Source organism: Tenrec ecaudatus, chromosome 9, assembly GCF_050624435.1.
Source record: "Tenrec ecaudatus isolate mTenEca1 chromosome 9, mTenEca1.hap1, whole genome shotgun sequence".
Classification (NCBI taxonomy): domain Eukaryota; kingdom Metazoa; phylum Chordata; class Mammalia; order Afrosoricida; family Tenrecidae; genus Tenrec; species Tenrec ecaudatus.
The window spans coordinates 143,505,999-143,526,258 of NC_134538.1; the positions used below are offsets into that span (position 1 = coordinate 143,505,999).

The 20,260-nt window shown below is 42.3% G+C and overlaps 1 protein-coding gene across 1 annotated transcript; it reads left to right on the forward strand.

Annotated features, from left to right (window-relative positions):
• Positions 1-1,248: 1,248 nt before the first annotated feature.
• Positions 1,249-19,599, forward strand: HYAL4 (hyaluronidase 4). Its single transcript, XM_075557381.1, has 3 exons — positions 1,249-2,202; positions 16,735-16,824; positions 19,198-19,599. Exons 1-3 carry the CDS (start codon positions 1,249-1,251, stop codon positions 19,597-19,599), a joined length of 1,446 nt encoding a protein of 481 aa, XP_075413496.1.
• Positions 19,600-20,260: the final 661 nt, after the last annotated feature.

A 20,260-nucleotide genomic window follows, 5' to 3' on the forward strand; every position in this document is an offset into this window, starting at 1 on the left:
TCTGAGGTACCACTGATGGGTGTAAATCACCAATATTTTGATTGTGCCAATTTGAATCAAGTTGAGTGCACAAAACAACATCCTGGAGTATGGCCCCTTCTGAACACCAAGACTCATATGGTATAAAATTCACTACAGAGGAAGGGATCCATGTGCTGGGTGTTCAGCCAGAGGCAAATACCTGTAGACTCTACCAACATGGAGCTAGACATAACCAGAATGCACTGCCTGACAGTCCAGGGCCAGCTGCGGTCACGTCGATTCCAAACGCATGGTCGTCCTTTGTACTTCTGACTAGAACCATGATGCAGAGGATTTTCTATGGCTGGGTATTTGGAAATGTGTCATCAGGTCTTCCCCCCTAGACACTTTAAGTGACCTGAAATCTCTCCCCTTTGGGTTAGCAGCTGAATGTGTTACCCGTGTGCACCACCCAAGAACAAGGATAGAGAGGAAAATGCACACGTGGTGCCCTTGAACTCTCTGATGAGCTCATAAAATGTTTCACTGTAGTTTGACAAATAGATGAGTGGACAAAGTAGCTTTTTCGTTTTGAGCTCCTACTACCTGCCGTCTAGGCTCAACCCAAGTGTTCTGGCTTCCCTGCAGCATTCTCTTCCTGCCTACACCCTCTTCCCAGAAGCACCCGTTGCTTTAATTACTTGGCAGGTCACACCTGCATTTTATTTTTCTCATGACCATTTCCCATTGCTTTGCCCTCTAGGCCATATGAGGTCACATAAACTTCTTCATTTGGTGAGCCCCAGTTCCCTTATTTGAAAAATGAAGTTGTAATTATGACAGTGTTACACAGTTATCACTAGATTAAAGGAGTTCAATAATTATAAAAGATTTAAGCATAGCACCTGGAATTTTATGAGTTTTCCAAAAGGGCAGTCAATGTTATTTTACCTCTCGATTCAACCAAGAACCTTTGAGGGCAAGGGCAGGTGTGATTGCCTTTGTGTTCCTGGGCACACGAGCTAGTGCTCTGTGAAGGGTTGTGGAATTGCACTGATTGCCCCTCTGTGGAAATGGGCCACTGTGTCACCTCCTGTGCCTCAGTTTATGTATCAGCCGCTTCAAGTAGAATGCACTCTATCAATATATGAATACATTGATAATTATGGTATCTCTTAAATATCTGAATTCTGTCCCTCAACATTATCACCAATAGAAAATTAAATATCTCCACAGGTCATCCAGAGGGCAGCCAAGCTGAAGAAGACCTGCCATTTGTATGTTATCATGAACATGGTCACGAAAAGACAGTTAAGGCTTTGTGGGGTTCAGCCAGTTCATCTCTCATCATGGTTGCTCATTCTTCTCATTCTGAAGTCGTGCTCATCTCTGAAACCGGCCAGGCTTCCAATGTATCAAAGGAAACCTTTCATAGCCGCTTGGAATGCCCCGACAGATCTGTGCTTGACCAAATACAATGTAAGTCTGAATTTGAAAATGTTTCAGGTGGCTGGAAGCCCTCTGGTCAAGGCCCGGGGGCAAAACGTCACGATATTTTATGTCAATAGATTGGGAAACTACCCATGGTATACATCACAGGGGGTTCCCATTAACGGGGGTCTCCCCCAGAATGTAAGCTTGCAAAGACATCTGGAAAAAGCGAGCCAAGATATTAATTACTACATCCCTGCCAAAGACTTCAGTGGGCTTGCTGTTATAGACTGGGAATACTGGAGACCCCAGTGGGCCCGGAACTGGAACACAAAGGCCATCTACAGACAGAAATCAAGAAAGTTCATTTCTGAAACACAGAAGAATGTATCGGCTGCTGATATTGGACATTTAGCCAAAATAACCTTTGAAGAAAGTGCGAAAGCATTCATGAAGGAAACCATCCAACTGGGGCTCCAGAGCCGACCGAAGGGCCTTTGGGGCTATTATTTATACCCTGATTGCCACAACTACAATGTCAATGCCCCCAAATACACTGGGTCATGTCCAGAGGAGGAGGTTCTGAGGAACAATGAGCTCTCTTGGCTCTGGAACAGCAGCACCGCTTTATACCCATCTATTGGGGTCAGGAAATCCCTTCAGAACAGTGAAAACACCCGGCGCTTCTCACAATTCCAGGTGCACGAAGCCATGAGGATCTCTACCATGACATCCCATGACTACGCCCTGCCTGTATTTGTCTACACAAGACTGAGCTACAAAGACAAACCTTTATCTTTTCTCTCAAAGGTAAGACCCCTTTGCCTGGTGACAGGAGTTTTCCACTCCAGTCCCAAAGTGACACTCATTTTTTGATATGCTCTTTGAAGAATTCCCTAGTCAGTGCTACTCTGTTACATAGGAAGGTACAAAATCCCATTTAGACTCTGTGTTCATGACTTCTAAACTCAGATGACTTGCATATCATTATGCTTCCAAGAAGGAGGAGTTGCAATACCAAACGGACAACCCCAACACTTCCCACTCCTTAGTGTGGATTGTGTTCCCTTAGAATGGACTGCTCTGAGAGCAGTTTGAAATGACTGACAGTGGACAAGTTATGAAGTCAGAGAGCATACAGAATACTTGGCCTCAGCTCCTACAGGGGGATATGTATTTGAAGACTTTTCTGCTTCTGCCCTCACTATATCCAAAGGCTGTTGTTGTTTTTAATATAAAAAAGAAAGTGTTTTCCTTGTAGTGCATCATAATACCAGAAAATGTGTAAAGGGAGGTGGAGAAGTTGCAAACCTGCTAACCCCAGGTGCTTGCCTTAATCTAGGTCCACTGTCCTTCAGGGAGCACCACTGATGGGGAGTTCTTCATAGGGAGAGAATTCAATACCTCCATCATTAATCGATGCCTTTATAACCACAAATTAAAAGTCATACACAAAATTTTTGTTTTCTGTTAATTCTGCTGCAAGCCAACGCTGTCTAAATCATCACACAAAATATTAATTGTAAAGAGAGGTGGACTTTCAGTCAGGTAGTCTCTCCCTTTCTGCCCTTTCAATACTCTAACCACTTTGAAGAAACATCTAGGAGCAGTAGTTGAGATCGAGGGCTTGGACTTTGATACCGATGGGCACACAACTCTCTGTTCAAGAGTTGAGAGCTGCTTCTGCCTTCACATGTATGACACGGTGGCGTTACTGGATCCCTCACTCGCTCACCCACTTGCTCACCCACTCAGTGCCACTGAGCTGATTCTGACTCATAGTGACCCTACAGGACAAGTCAGATCTGCCGATGTGGGTTACTGACACTTTAACTCTCTACTGGAGTAGAAAGCCTCATCTTTGTCATGTGTTACTGGATACCAAAGGTTTAATATGCATTAATGGAGGCACTTTTTCTTCCCACACTGTTACAAATTTCATCTCCTCAACATATGCTAAAATATCAAGCTGTTCTGAGTGTGAGGTACCCTAAGGACAGGCTCAGGAAATACTAAGACCAGGGTACCATCTTGACCAATGGGCATCTGGGGAGTTATTATGGAGTGGAGCTCACTCATCACGTGGGCAAATGGCACACATGCATCAATTGGTTTTTTAATCATTTTATTGGGAGTTCTTATAGCTCTTATAACATTGCATACATCAACTGTTTAAAGCATATTGCCATCATCATTTTCTCATTTACTTTCTATTTGAGCCCTTGGTATCAGCTCTTATTTAATCCTTCCCTCCCCCCCTCCCACCCTTGTGACCCTTGATAAATTATAAATTATTGTTGTTTTCATGTCTTACACCAACTGCTGTCTCCCTTCACCCATTTCTGTGGTTCAACCCCCCAGGGTGGGGGCAGGGATTATGTGCCGATCACAGTGATCCCCCTTCCTCCCCTCCTCCCGCACCTTCTCCCTACCCACCTGGTGTTGCTGCTCCCAATTCTCTTCTGTGGGGTTTCTCTGACTTGGATTCTGTGTTGTGAGCTCTTATCTGTAACACTGCATGTACTCTGGTGTATTCACAACTGAAAGGCAGGACTGGGGCCATGACAGTGGAGGGTGAGGAAACCTTAAGGAATCAGAGGAATATTGTGTGCTTCATGAGTGCTCTCTATATATTTAATAACATATGATTCATGTTCAGTTCTGTAATACACTATATTATGATACAGTTACTTCATTGTATTTTTTGAAATTAAAAACTTGTTATTAATTGGGAGTTAATATATATCATCCATATATATATATATTCCATAGTTCAATCACATCATGCAGTCTTGTACAATTGCTACCACAATCATTTTCCAAACATTCTTTCCTTCCCAGAGTCTCCCTACTACCCCCCATTGCACTCCTACTAATAAAACCCTTAATTCTTCTTGCTGCCCCTATAGGTTCATCAATCCTAGGTTTCATATACTGAAAAACAAAACAAAAAACCTCATATAACAAGAGAGTGATCTCCAAAGATATAACACCTCCGAGATTAAACCCTGATATGAACAACAACAAACAACACAGAAATGTTGCAAACCAGATCAGGTCCAGAGCGCATCAGAGGGGGAAATCAACTGACAAAGTTTGAACTGTTCAAATCATATTGATCTCTTTGATCTTGATACTCATTCTCCTTTCCACTCTGTTTAGTAACCACTTTCCCCCATCCCTCAATTATGAGCAGAGGGAGGTCACTGGAGGCTTAGCTCCTATGTGGTTCCCACAAATGTATCTTGGGCTCCCACTGTCAGCCATAGCCTTCTGCACACTGGATTCTCATAATTTAGACTTTGATACTAATCCCTCTTTAACTTCAGATTATACGATTTACAATACTTTGGCAACTATTAAGGGTGTACTTCTTCCATGTGGACTTAGTTGACATCTCTCTTAGATGGCTGTTTGTTTTGAGACAAGGCTTTAAGACCCCAGATTCTACTTTATCTGATACCTGGCCACCATCTAATGTCTTCACTAAATTTTGTTGTAGCACCCATATCTTTTTTTGTTCCCTTTCTGAGGGTGAGTAATGAACAGGGCCATGATGTAATAGCTAATTATTCTTTAGTTGGAACTAGAATTTAGTGCAAACCCAAAACCCATTCCTGAATCGATGTTTGTTTTTGTTTGTTTTTATCTGCCTTTGACTCCCAATCAAATCCTCCTCGTTAATTTATGTTAGAGAGTTTTATTAATCATCCCACTGGAGTATAGTGATCTTCCATTAATGTTTTATTTGATTAGTCCTTGGTACTAATTTTTTAAGGCTATGTTGAGAGAGGGATGTTGGGCCCATGTAGGAGAATTCCATATCATAATACTTGAATTATTCACTTGAACAGAATCAATCCTTTCCTTCTAGATGCCATTTACAAAAACAACGGTGGTTAATTGTCAGGGAAATTTACAATCATAATCACCAAAAATATCAGCCACAGGTTTGCCAGAATAATGTATATCTTAATAAAGCATATAGAGCATTGATGTAGCAGACCATGTTTGTCTGCCTACTAATATTTCAACAATCTTGGTACAGCTCCCTAAGACACCAACTATTTTCTCATGTAAGTCCGCAAATTACACACGTGTTTGAGAGAGAGTCCAGTTCTCCCAAGGGAGTATCCACATCGGATCTCACTGATGCAGGCTCTGGATTGTGCCGTGCACCTTAAAGATCCAGGATTCAATGTCCCAGCATTCCATGGCACCGGACCTGGGTCCCTAGGATGCACCCAGAAGCCCAGGTCGATGAGACCCATTTGATGTGTACCACCAAAGACCTCCCTCCTGAAGGTCTCCGAAAGCATGTTCAGTCATTCTTCCCCCAACTGCAGGTCCAGCCTCTGCTTTTCCTACCAACAAACCTTCATTTTTGTTCCCTAAACTTTTGCTCTTTCCTCTCTCCTGCTTTTGTTTTCCCATCAGTAGCCCTCATCCCTCTGACAGGGGTGTCTACCTGTCTGGGCGGGAACCTCATCATACATTTCAATGGTAGCCACTCAGTAGACAGCATTCTCTTCCACTCCCTTGACCATTGGGTTCCAGCTGATGTGAGGCAAAGAGAACTTCAAAATACTTACCTAGAACAGATGGGGTCTGGTTCACTGGCACCAGTCATACTCTCTACCAGGCTTCTGGTCCCCCTGAGCAGCAGACTGGATGCCCTACAAACCTGAGCTTGTGCCCAATCTGCTGCTCGTTCCTGTGTCAGAGGACTCATAGAGTATTTGTCCTTTTGTGACTGACTAATTTCATTCAGCATAATGTCTTCTAGGGTCCTCCACATCTTTAGGTTTTTCATAATTTTATCGCTGTTTTTTAGGGATGCTTAATATTTCATTGTGTGTATATACCAGAGGTTTTTGATGCAATCTTCTACTGGTGGGAATTCAGGCTGTTTCCAGCTTCTTGCTATTGTGAACTGTGCTTCAATTCACATGGAGGAGCAAGCACCTGTTCGTGGTCTGTTTATTTCTTTGGGGTATATGCCGAGTAATGGTATTGCTGCATTGCTGCATAATTGAATTGCTCTCGGTTTTAGGAATTGCCCCATCACCTGCCACAGTGGCTGTGCCTATTTACAAGCCCACCAGAAGTAGATCAAAGTTCCCATCTCACCACACACTCTCCGGCATTTGTTGTTCTCAGTTTGTTCGTTTTTTAAATGGGCTACAGTTATGCTTTTTAGATGTTATCGCATGGTTGTTTTTCCTTGCATGTTATTGATAGCTAGTCAACGGAGCATTTCCTCGTGTGTTTATTGGCCCTTCAAGTGCCAATGAATCATCTCTGTGAATCATCTGTTCAGGTCCTGTGCCCACCTTCTCAGATGGTTATTAGTTGTTTGTTTTCTTGTTGTAGGCTTGTAATATACTGTGGGTGTTAGTAAGTGGTCCTTTGTCAGTTATGTTGTTAGTAAATATCTTTTCCCAATCTGTGGGCTCTCTTTTTACTCTTCTAGTGAAGTACTTCGATGTACTCAAGTGTTTTTATTTTTACACTTGATCTTAGCCAAAAGGCTGAGAAGCGATGAGGTGTTTTTATTTTTAATAGGCCCCATTCACTGTTTTGCCTCCCACAGTGTGTTCCTTTGTTACTTCTGCTAGCTCATGTATTACCTGCACTAGAGCATTTAGATTTGTCTGTGTTCTCACTGATGATCCTCATAGCTTGGGTTTTACATTTAGATCTTTGATCCACCTTGAGTTTGTTTTGTGCATTGGATGAGATAGGAATCTTGTTTCATTCTTCTGCAGATGGATATCCAGTTTTTTCTCAGCACCATTTATGGAAGAGGGCATCTGCTTCCTATTTAATGCCTATGATGCCTTTGTCAAAAATCATTTGTATGCAGGTGTTTTCTTTCTGTGTTTTCTGCCCTGACCCATTGTTCAGTGTATCTATCAGTACACCAATACCAGACTGTTTTGACGACTGTGGCTGTATATAGTAGGTTTGAGGTCAGATAGTGCAAGACCACCCACTTTATTCTTCCTTCTGAGATTTTTGCCTATCCTCGGCTTCTTCCCTTTCCATATAAAGTCGGTAATTTAGTTTTTCCATTTCTTTAAAGAATTATGCTGCAATTTAGATCAGGATTCCATTGAATTTTGGATTGCTTTAGGTAGTATTGACATTTTCACAATATTGAGTCTTCTGATCAATGAACATGGAAGATTCATCCATTTGTGTAGACCCCTTTGTTTTTTTTTTGTAGTAACATTCTATAGTTTCCTTTGTCCAGGTCTTCTGTTTTTTGGGTTAGGTTTATTCCTAGGTGTTTCACGTTTCGCATGGTTATTGTGAATGGTATTGTCTCATTGATGTCCTTTTTAGTATACTCATCACTGACATATAGAAATCCAATTGATTTCTGCTTGTTAATCTTGCATCCTACTACTCTATTAAACTCCTCTGTTGTTTCCAACAATTCTATTGTGGACACCTTAGGCTTCTCAATATTACCCAATTGTACTCCCTTGTTTTCTTGCCTTTGTCTTAGGGTACTGGCTAGGACTTTCAGCACAATGATGAATAAAAAGTCCATCTGTAGCTTCCTCCCCCGCACTATCATGATCCCAATTCTACCTTACATATCTGGCTAGACCAGAGGATGTTCATAGGTACAGATAGCAACTGGAAACACAGGGAATCCAGGATAGATGACTCCTTCAGGACCAGTGGTGAAAGTGGCGATGCCTGGGGGGTGGAGAGAATGTGGGGTAGAAAGGGGTAACTGATTACAAGAATCTATGTATAGCCTCCTCCCTGGGGGATGGACAGCAGAGAAGAAGGCAGGGGGAGATGTTGGACAGTGTAACATATGACAAAATAAAAATAATTTATGAATGATAAAGGGTTCATGAGGTAGGGGAAGTGGAGAGGGAGGGGGAAAATGAGTAGCAGATATTAAGGGCTCAAGGAGAAGGCAAATGTTTTGAGAATGATGATGGCAAGAGATGTACATATGTTCTTGACACAATGGATGGATGTATGGATTGTGATAAGAATTGTATGAGCCCCCAATAAAATGATTTTTTTTAAAGTGGGGATAAGGGACATCTTTGTTGAGTTCCCTTATTCAATGGAATTATTTCCAGCTCTTCTTCATTGAATGTAATATTGGCTATTGGTTATTTTTGCATATTACCTTTACTGTGTTGAGGATTTTCCCTTTTATTCCTATCTTCTTGAGAGCTTTTATTAGGAAGGGGTGTTGGATATTGTCAACTTTTTTTTCCTGAATCAATTGATATGATCCTATGGTTCTTAGCCATTTGCTTGTTAATGTTGTAAATTATGACAATATTTTTCGATGTTGAACCATTCCTGTTTCCCTAGTATGAATCCCCATTATTGGTCATGATGTAATTATTTTTTATATGCTTTTGGATTCTATTTGCCAAGATTTTTTGTGTGAATTTTTGTATCTATGTTCATGAAGGATATCAGTCTGTAGTTCTCTATCTTTGTGGGGTCTTTGCCGGGTTTTGCTGGCTGCATAGTATGAGTTTGCTGTCCCTTTTGATGTTCTGGAACAGTTGGTGTAGAATTGATATCAGCTCTTCTCTGAATCAACCCCTGATAGAATTTGCCTGTGAAGCCATCTGGACTGAGACTTTTTTAGGTGGGAGTTTTTGATGACCTTTTTGATTCTTTTACTATCGGTCTGATCAAGTTCTTAATGTCCATATGCATTTATTTTGGTAGAGCGTGTTTTTCTAAATATTGGTTCATGTTATTCAGATGATTGAATTTGTTGATAAACAGTTTTTTGTAATACTGTGCTCTTAACCTTTTATTTTACTGGGGTCTGTTTCATCCCTAATCCCAGATATTGTTGTCTGCTCCTTCTTTTCCCTTAATTTTGCTAGGAGTTTGTCAACTTTGTTGATCCTGTCCAAGAGCCAGATTGCTGGTTTGTTGATATTTTCCATTGATTCTCTCTATTCCAGTTCACTTATCTCTTCTATAACTTTAATGACTTATTTTCTTTTGCTGTTGGAAGAATTATGTTGTTGACTCTGTTCTAGTTATTGAAGGAGCTGTGTTAAGGTGCTGAACATGATTCCCCCCTCTTTTCCCATGTATGCATTGATTGCTATATAGTGACTCTTGAAAACTGCTTTTGCTACATCACATAGGTGTTAGTACGTTGTGTTAACATTCTCATTCATTTATGGGAACTTCCTAATGTCTTCTCTTATTTGGACTATTACTCAGTCTTTCTTGAATAGTGTGTTGTTGAGTCTCCAATTGCTTGTCTTTGTTTTTTCAATTCTTTCTATGGTTGATCCAGCTTTGTGGCACCATAGTCAGAGAAGATGGTTTGTATGATCCCTACATGTTTTAAATTTCTTGGGCTTGTTTTATGGCCCAGCCTGTGGTCTATTTTAGAATGTGATTGATGTGCATTTTTTTTGGTGTTGGTTTGAGAGCTCTGTAAATATCTAGGAGGTCAAGTTGTTTGATTGTGTTGTTCAGCAATTCCATTTCTTTGGTGAGTTTCTTACCTGTTGATCTATTTTCTTTGCTAGTGGTGTATTGAAGTCACCTATTATTATTGTTGATCTGGTGATTTCTCTTTTCATCGTGAGGATTTTGGTGATGAATTTGAAGGTCTTTCACTGGGTGCATATAGGTTTACTATGGTTATGTGTTCTTGGTCCATTGATCCTTTGAGCATATGTAATGCCCGTTCTTGTGTCTCATGAAGTCGTGTTCCTTGGTGCTGAGTTTGTGAGATATTAATATTGCCACCCTGCCTTATTTTTAATTGCCATTAGCTTGGTAAATTTTTTGGCATCGTTTGAATCTCAACATGTTTTTGTCTGTGAGTTGGAGATGTGTCACTCAAGGGCAGCAGATTGATGGATCTTGCTGTCCAATCCATTCTGTTACTCTTTGTCTTTGGACTGCTCCATGAAATCTAAATGTGGTTTGGTCATTGCAATCTCGTATTATTTGTGCTTGATATTTTCGTGTCTTCCCTTTTTATGGGGTGGTGTGTGTGTGTGTGTGTGTGTGTGTAGTTTATTTGTGTCTTCATTTCTCCACTCTATCTGTAAAATGTTTTGGGTACTGTATTCAGCATGTTGGTTTTGCATCCTGTGGTGGTCTCGTGTCTGAGTGGTGTAGTTGTTGGTTTTCGCCCATAAAGAACTGGATAATATTTTTTGTAATGCTGATTTTATTTTTATAAATTCTGTAAATAGTCCTTGTTTGACAAAATTTTTATTTCTCCTTCAACTTTGATGGAAAGCTTTGATGGACAAAGGATTCTTATTGTCTTTCACATTTCAGTACTTTCCTGCATGATCTCTGAGGAGAGGTCTGAGTTTATTATCCGTTTACCTTGTTCTTTCTCTAGCTGCTCTCCTGATACTCTCCTTTTCCTTGAAGTTGGATAAGTTGACTACTATATGTCTTTATGTGTTTTGTGTTTAGTTTTCTTTGGTGGAGGTGTTAATCCATTTGGTGTTCTCTCTGCTTCTTGGATGGTTATAATCTCCTCCTTTGTGATATCGGGGGAATTTTCTTCAAAGAATCTCCTTACTATTTTAACTGTAGACTTATTTGTTTCATCCTGCTCAGGCACCTAAATAACTAATATGTTAATTCTATTCATTGTATCCCATATCATCCTCAGGCTTTCTTCCGCTTCTCTGATTGTTTCTCTCATTTGCTGAATTGTGCTCAGTTGCCTTTGAGTTCACTGATTCAGTGTTCCATTTCTTTCCATCTATAGGTCAGATCGTGTACTTTATTTTATAGTTCTGCTGTGTCATTCCTTAGTTCCTGAATTTCCTTTGGGTGTGAGGTTTCTAGTAGCTCCATATTTTTTTCATGTTTCAGGATTGATCTCCTAATCTCTTGCGTGGCCCTAAGCATAGTTTTCTTGTATTCTCTATCTGGAAGTTTAGGGATTCCTTTTCCTGTGTATTCCATTTGGATTTGGGTAATTTTTAGTTGTTGACTGTTATTTCTTTTGATTTTTTTTTGTGGTTGCTGCTGATGGCTGTTGTTTGTGATGCACAGTGTTTGAGTTGTAGATGATGCATAGGTTTTTGAGTTGTTTAGGAGAGGAGGGATTGGCTCTTTAGATTCAAGGAGGTTCAGATAGGAGCTGGAAATGGTATTGTGTGGAGATGAGGAGAGATTAATAGTGGGGTGGGTAGGAAATATAATATATAGGTGCTTAGGAGAAGGTTTTAAGTGATGGTGTGAATCAAAGGAAGCCTTCCTTTTAAATGTAGTCATTTTTGATGAGTCAGATAAGAGGGTTACCAGAGATGTATTGTTGCTTGGTGGGTTATAAGATAGATAAGAAAGTATGCTTTATTGAAGTGAAGGAAGTGGGGTCTTCAGTTAATGGTAGTTGGGGTAGGTGAAGGATACAGTAAGAAATCTACCAGAGTCACTTATCGACACTGTGTATTATATAGGGAAAGTTCAGCCCATCTTTTTATTGTGGGTTTCTGCACAACTCAGTGCTATCTGCTTTGGGTGTGTGGTCCCAGGGTGGAAATAGACTATTGGAGTGGGGGCCTAAGGTGGGGGAAAAGGGGAAACTGCTAATCAGGAGATGCTCCTGCCAAGGACAGTAATTCTCAGTGTCAGCCATATACCTAGATAGGGGAGGATGGGCCACCAAGATATACGGGAATGAAGAGTTCCAGTTCCTCAGGTGGAAATGGAAGAAACAGAAGAGTTTTGTGGTTTTCTTTCTCAAAAGAAAGAAAGAAAGAGAGAAAGGGAAAATAATCTAATATAAACTTGAAGCCCCAAGAGGTTTCAAGTTGTGTTCAGTCTTACCAAGAGTAGATCCCTTTAGAGTTAGCTGGGAGTTTTATCAGGCTGCCAGTAGAGTTCTGCCATTTCTAGAAGGAGAGGAGAGATTATCCAGTAAGGGAGTGTAACTCTGAAGGCTCTTTTCCATGGGCCTCAGTGAGCTACAGACTCCAGAGCTCTCGGGGGCCAGAGAGGGTATAAGGCTGTAGTCTCCCCTTGGAAGATGGTCTGGGTTGGGATATCCCCTGTGCTGGTGGGTCCCAGAACCAGGTGAGAAGTGAGAAGTCTGGCACTCACAGATTCACTGACCCTTCTAAGGTAGGGGATATGGGAGGCCGCAGCAAGCTCCGCTGCATTCTCCATGGATGAAAATAAGAGACGGTGGTCTAAAATAATCCCAGAGTGCTGACAATCTAGGTCCCATGTCTAAATCCCCATAATTGGCCTCCTAAGCTACCATTCTCTGGGCCACACAGGGGGAGTTCTAGGCAGGGGACTCTAACTCGATGTCATCTTCCTGGAACTCACATCAGTTTTTTTCTTACCAACCTGGGAAATTGTATACCTTTGACTGCTAATGAACAAGTAGAGGGGAAAATGTGCCTAGTTTAAACTGATATTCATACTACCTAGAAAATCCAGCAGCACATTATTTATTCACTGGAGAATGGCAAAAAGTTAATAATTTCTAGAAAATTTTAAAAAAAGCGAAATCTAAATCTTTACAAAATATGCTTGATCCTAGAATGGAACATTAAATATTAATGTCTCCCATGAAACAAGTTTTTGTTTTATTTTGTTTTGGATGACCAAACAAGTTTCTTATTTAGTGAACCAAAGTTAACATTAGGAAGAAATGGCTAACTTTAATGGACCACTCATTTCAGAGGATTACATTACTTATACAATATGCGAATTTAACAAAAGTAGGATAATTTTCTGCCTTTGCTAGCTGTTATTGTTGTTCAGTGTTCTGGAATCAGTGCCAACTCATATCAAGCCTATGCACAACAGAATGAAACGTTACCTGGCCTCGCACCTTCCTCACAATTGTTGCTGTTGGAGCCCATCCTTGCAGCCACAGCGTCAATCCATCTCTTTGAGGACCTTGCTCTTTTTTGCTGACCTAGTTCTTTATCGAGCATTGTCCTGATAATGCAAGAAAACGTCTCACCAATCTTGCGTGTAAGGAGCATTCTGGGTTTACTTCTTCATATATATATATATATATATATATATATATATATATATATATATATATATATATATATATATATATATATATATATATATATATATATATATATATATTTATTCTTTTAGCACGCCATGGTATACTCAATATTCTTCACCAATGCCATAAGTCTTCTTTAGTATTTCTAATTTATTCTACAGATTTTGCAAGTATCTTAAGTGATCGAAATGATTCTTTCTTGGATCAGGTGCATCTTAGTCCTCAAAGTGCCAACTTAGCTCTTGAATGCTTTAAAGAAATCTTTTACAGTTATTTGCCGAATGCAATCATTTTTTTGATTGTTCGACTACTGCTTCCACGGCATTGATTGTGGATGCAAATGAAATGAAATTGTTAGTAACATCAAGCTTTCTCTGCTAATCCTATATCTTTATGGTCCGGCTATGAAGAGTTTTGCTTTCTTTACAATGAGGCATAATCTATTCTGAAGGCTGATATTCATCAGCAAGTGCTCCAAGTCCTCTTCCTAGTCAGCAAACATAGCTGTGTCATCTGCACATCACAGTGGTTACTGAACTTGGTGTATTCTTCTTCATGCATTCCAGCTTCGTTTAGTGTTTGCTCAACATACAGCTGGAAATCAGTATGGTCAAAGGATGTAACTCTGATACACACCATCCCTGATTCTAAACCATTCCTCTGCCCTTGGTTTGCTCAAAAGTCTGGTTTAGGTATAGGTTCTGCCTGAGTGCAATGAAATGTTCTGTATTTCTAGTTTTGAAGATATTATTCATAATTTTCTATGATGTACATAATAATAAAATGCCTTTTATTGTCAATAAAACATAAGTACTCATCGCTGGTATTTTCTGCTTTCGGGCAAGCTCCATATCACATCTGTAATGATATTCCTCTTTCCATGTTCTCTTCTTTTTTTTTTCTTTTAAAAAAATATTTTATTAGGGGCTCATACAACTCTTATCACAATCCACACATATACATACATCAATTGTATAAAGCACATCCGTACATTCTTTGCCCTAATCACTCTCAAAGCATTTGCTCTCCACTTAAGCCCTCTGCATCAGGTCCTCTTTTTTTCCCCCCTCCCTCCCTGCTCCCCGCTCCCTCATGAGCCCCCGAAAATCCACAGATTGTTATTTTGTCATATCTTGCCCTATCCGGAGTCTCCCCTCCCCCACCTCTCTGCTGTCCATCTTCCAGGGAGGAGGCCACATGCGGATCCCTGCAATCAGTTCCCCCCCCTCCAACCCACTCACCCTCCACTCTCCCAGCATCGCCCCTCACACCCCTGGTCCTGAAGGTATCGTCCACCCTGGATTCCCTGTGCCTCCAGCCCCATATGCACCAGTGTACAACCTCTGCCCTATCCAGTCCTGCAAGGTAGAATTCGGATCATGGTAGTTGGGGGGAGGAAGCATCAGGACCATGTTCTCTTCTGAATCCATCTTGAATTTCTACCCATTTCCTGTCAATATACTGCTACAAATAGTTAACAACTACCTTCAGCATTGTGGTATTAATGATATCATTCAATAATTTCCACATTCTCCTGAATTACTTTTCTTCGAAATGGGTCCGGATATTGATCATTCATGGTCAGTTGGGCTTTTAGCTGCCTTCCAAATTTATTGGCATAGAGCAACGAGACATTTGAGCACGCATCTGTTTGTGGAAACATCTTGATTGATATTAGTTCAAATCATGGAACCTGATTTTTTGGGACAATTCCTTCACATACTTTGAACATGTCATCCGGAGAGTCTAGTCTCTGGAGAAGGACATCCTGCTTGGTAAAGAAGAGGAAGACTCTCACAGGATGAGATGGCAACCACGAGCTCAAACATAGTAACTGTTATAAGGCAGGCCGAGGGCCAGGCGCCATTTCTATCTGTGTACATTGGGTCTATATGAATCAAAACCAACTCAACACTTCACAACCACAACCATTTTTAAGGGAGCCAGTGTCTAGGTCTTTTCTTCCCCCTACAAAGTGCAAAATGCTGAATGTTGGATCAGCAGTAGAGTGATTAACCATGGCTCTGTGAATCTTTGAATAGTAAAACCAATCATCTTTTACAATGACAAAGCCAGAACTGAAATCTAGTTTTCATTGATGTTAATTGTTCATCCTGGTGAAAATCCCTGCAACGTTACCATGACTGGCTGAGCCATAAAGGAAGCCCATTATGTTTGTCTGGGTAGAGTAGAGAAACAAATTCATAGGTAATCATGTATATATAAGAAAAAAGTTTATATACAAGAGCAATTGAATATTGAGTAACGTCCCAGCCTAGTCCAGATCAAGTTCATAAGTCCAAGATTAGTCCATATGTCTGATACCAATCTATAAAGTCCTCTTTAGACTCACAAAATACATGCAATGATGCCGAATGCAGGAGGATCACAGGCCAGTGGGTTGGAAGTCTTGTAGATCCAGTGGCATTGTAAGCATCTCAGTGCTGGCATGGGTCTCTTTGTGGCTTCTCCAGCTCCAGAGGTCTGGTTGCATCAGGGTAGATCCATGTGGCTTCTCCAGCGTCCAGAGTGTAGCGCCATGTGTCTTGTCAGTAGAGTGTCATCTCAGGGAGTGAACAGAGAAAGAATGTCTCCTGTCTCCAAGGAAGAAAAATACAGGAGTTCCCAGAATTCTCAGGAGAAGTCCATGCTCACACAAAGCCTCATTTGTTATAACTTGATTGACAGGCCAGACTCCACCCCTTCACTCGTAATCCTTTCAGATTGCCACCAGATTATGTAACTACCACACCCCTCCAAACAGATCCTTTGAACAGAAGCAGGAGTCACTTGAGGGCCAGCTCTGAGCTGCAGGCCTCTGCCTGGCCTCGTCATCCCAATGGCACACTCACTCGGTCACCTCAGAGGCCAGTTCACGGGGAGCATGACAAATGAGCAGGGAGTCAGGCTCAGAGGAATGCAGGGTATTGGGAGAAAGCCAATTTTTGCACTTTGTTTCTGGGCCCTGTCTCATACACATGACGGATGTGTGTGTCCTACTGCTAAATTCAATGAGACAGGGTCTGTCTGATGATGATCCCCAAGCTTACAGGCTTCCAAAAAAAAAAAAACTCACCTGCCAATAGATATATTTTTTCTTCCATTTTGTTTAATCTTTTTGTCTTGCATATGAATCTGGACTACAATTTTTGAGTCTTGGGTTATTATTAGAAATTAGAGAACAGTTTCTGCGTGGACTATATGAACTCTGTCTGCCCATGCCCATTATCCTGAACTCAGCCTCCTGTCCCTGGTGGGTCCTTTCCATTCTGGCTCATGTTGAACTCTTGTTCCCTCACATCTAGCAAGACCTGGTCAGTACCATTGGAGAAAGCGCTGCCTTGGGAACTGCAGGCATTGTCATCTGGGGGGACATGAATCTAACTTCCTCTGAGGTAAGTTGGTATTTGAATGAAATATAGTTTATAAATATATATTAAGGGTCTGCTATGTTTCCCCATAAATCTTAATCTCACCAAACTCCCCAAACCCGCATGATAAGGCAGCTTTGGAATGAAAATCCAGTCAGAGCCGGACAGCTAGAGGGGGAGGAAGACAATATTGGTTCTGTTAAGATAAGAAGCAGGGTGTTGATGTGTTTTGAACATTCACTCTGCGCTAGGATTGGATTCAAACTGAGCAGCTGAGAGGATGGCGCAGGCAGTTTCGTCCTGCTGTACACAGGGTCGCGGGCAGGCAGGACGACTTGATGGCACCCAACAACAACAGGGTTGTGCTGAGCGCTCTTGGAGGGATTTCCTCACTTACGGAACACACCAGAAGGCTTTTTAAAAGCCCATGGGAAATTCTATGATCTTCTGATCCCATTTCTCCGTACACTTTGTGACTCGCCCATATAATAATTCTATGAGGGAGGGGCCCCCATCCTCTTTTGTAGACGCGGTGGAGAAAAGGAGCACGCGAGAGAGGGTACTACAATTTCACATACAATGTGCGCAAGTCAACAATGAGCAAACACGTCCGAGGCAAAGAGAACACCAACACATCAGGGGGGTGTGCAAAGACCATATAACGCCCATGTGAGTTATGTAAAAATGATGGCTAGATACACTACTTAGGGAAGCTGGCATTAACCACAAGCAGTTTGACTGTGCCCACACATATAACCACTACATACATGGAGTTACATATCCTATTTTGAGAAGTAGAAGCAGGAGGTAAATTTTTAATCTCCTTTGAGGAGAAATTGCTGAAAACTAACAGTATTTTCAAGAGGACGTAGATGTCTGGTCAAACAGCTTCCAACTCAGATATCAGTTACTCCAAAAACTCTTTCACACTTCCTCTACCCAAATCCATCGCAATTTCCTCTGCAGTTCCACAGCGCATTTATTTATCTCTATGGTTTAACAGATTTTGCCCGGTATTGTAATGCTAGCAACCTCAATACTTTGTGAATTGAGTTTTTTGATGTTGTTGAAAATTTGTGATAATCTCCTATCATTCTTAGAATTTCACAGGCCCACTCTGATGCTCCAGAGATACAGCTCGTGAAACTATTTTTGAGCTTACACAGGATTCCTGGTCGCACAACAGCAAAGCACTCATCTGCTCTGTCCCAGAGGGTCCCGATGCGTCCCGCTAGGGATGCAGCAGGGCACCCAGTAACAGTAGTATCAGGTTAAAATCGTCTCTATCCACGTGGGAGAGTTCGGCTGAAACTGGGAAGACCAATCTCTGTCTTTCTAGTCCACGTAGCTCATGGGGAAGGCTTGGGGCTTATGGAAGAAAAAACAAAGTTGCTTCTGAGTAGATTCCAACTCTCGGTGACCCCATGTGTGCACAAGTAGACTGTGCCACACAGAGTTTCCAGTGGTTGACTTGCTGGACTTGAACCTCTGATCTTTGCTTAGCAACCAAACACATTAGCCCTTTGCATCACTTATGGCTCTCTGTCAGAAACACATATGAGACACCCCTCTCCCCCACCACCCAGTGATCTGGACAGACTAACAGGGGTTCGATTCCACGTGGCTTCGGACGGAAGTGTTGGCCAGGGATCCGTGGGCTTTGATGGCCCAGGTGCTCTCAACTCCATGGAAGACCTCGCGATGTATCTGAGCAGGGGCCGGAACACAGCAGATGAAGGCCCTGCTCCTGCATCATTTCTCATGTGGGATTCTTCCGTGTCCTCTCCCTCGTGTCTACACGTGAGCCCAAGTGATGCTGAGGATTGCTAACTGCAAGGTCCCACGCCCCCACAAGGTGCCAGGTGGCAGGAAGATGAGGCTCTCAGTTCCCAGGCAAAACCCCAAGATCAAACTCACTGCTATGGAGCTGTGGGTGCTGCCCATACAGTCGCCCCGACGGCAGGGTAGAACTGACCCTGCGGGTTTCCAAGGCTGCAACACTTACAGGGGTAGAAAATCCAGGGCTGTTTTTTGTTTGTTTGTTTTCTGGATGGGCTGCTGGTGGTTTTAAATTGCAACCTTGTGGTCACAGCCCAATGCCTAACGACCACACCACCAAAGTTACTTCGCAGCAGCCCTGTCACAATGGCAGTGGGTTTGGTCTGGGGTGTCCTGAGAGAAGCCAGTTCTCCTACGCTCAGTTGGGGGCCCCTTTGCTTCACAAGTTCAGGTACTGTACCCACCAGTGCCATACTCTCTGCCTTTGCGACCTTCCTGCTCTGGGGCTTCTGTGTTATAACGTACAGGAAATGGAACCAAGCTTCTGGGCATTCATGATGTCTAAAGGACCACCTGCAGGCCAGGGTGCTGTAACCTTGTGTGTTTGCTCGTTTCCAGCGCAACTGTACCAAGGTGAAGAAGTTTGTGGGCTCCGAGCTGGGGCGCTACCTCGCCAACGTGAGCTGGGCCGCGGAGCTGTGCAGCCTGCAGCTCTGCGGGGGCCAGGGCCGCTGTGTGCGGAAGCGGTGGCAGTCCCCGGACTATCTGCACCTTAACCCGGCCAGCTACCGCATTGAGGCCTCGCAGGACGGCGACTTCACCGTGAGCGGAACAGCGTCGCCTTCAGACCTGGACGCGATGGCGCAGAAGTTCTCCTGCCATTGTTATCAGGGCTATGAAGGGGCTGGCTGCAAGGCCCTGGGGCCGGCTGGTGGCGCAGCGGGCGGGGCGGGTATCCCTGAGCCCCTGATAACACCATGTTTGCTGGTCTTAGCACTCCACTGGGGCGTCCAGTCCTGAGACAGTGGAGAGCCCAGGAAACCGTGTCCCATGCAGTGACCTAGGGGAGAGACACAAAGCAATAGCTGTCTTTGAGAGGTATTCTAAGTAGCCACGTACATCACTGAACAGAAACAGCCATATTACTTGATTGGGCTCCAGTTTGCCCAGGAACCAGACTCAGGTGCAAAAGCAATGACTTCTTCCATACTGGAATGTTTAAGTTATAAGACTGGGCTTCAAAACTCTACTATCTTTTATTTCTATTCTTCTCTATGGATTCTTTGAAGCCTCCTCATATTACCATGTATTTAAATTTGTTGTTTGTGACCATCCAATACACTCTGATGGGAGGCAACCCCAGGGACAACCCACAGAAGGAAATGTTCACGGGGCCTCCGCTGGTGTTTGGTCCTTACTACGTTCTAATTCCTTACTAGGACCACGGTGTATTTTTTATTAATAAACCATTTAATTGGGGGCTCTTACAGCTCTTATAATAATCCATACATCAATTGTATCAAATACAGGTGTACCTATGTTGCCATTATCATTTTCAAAACATTTTTTCTCATTTTAAGTGCCTTCCATGGTAATGATGCATCTTTTTAGCACAAGCCACATATTCAGTCTCATCTGTTGGATTTTCAGAAGGATTTTGCCAGTCCTTTCTCCCTTGTCT

Coding starts and splice junctions, on each gene's coding strand:
- HYAL4 (XM_075557381.1), top strand. CDS start 1,249: ATGAACATGGTCACGAAAAGACAGTTAAGGCTTTGTGGGGTTCAGCCA. Junction 2,203..16,734: donor CTTTATCTTTTCTCTCAAAG/GTAAGACCCCTT, acceptor CCTCACATCTAG/CAAGACCTGGTCAGTACCAT. Junction 16,825..19,197: donor TGAATCTAACTTCCTCTGAG/GTAAGTTGGTAT, acceptor GCTCGTTTCCAG/CGCAACTGTACCAAGGTGAA.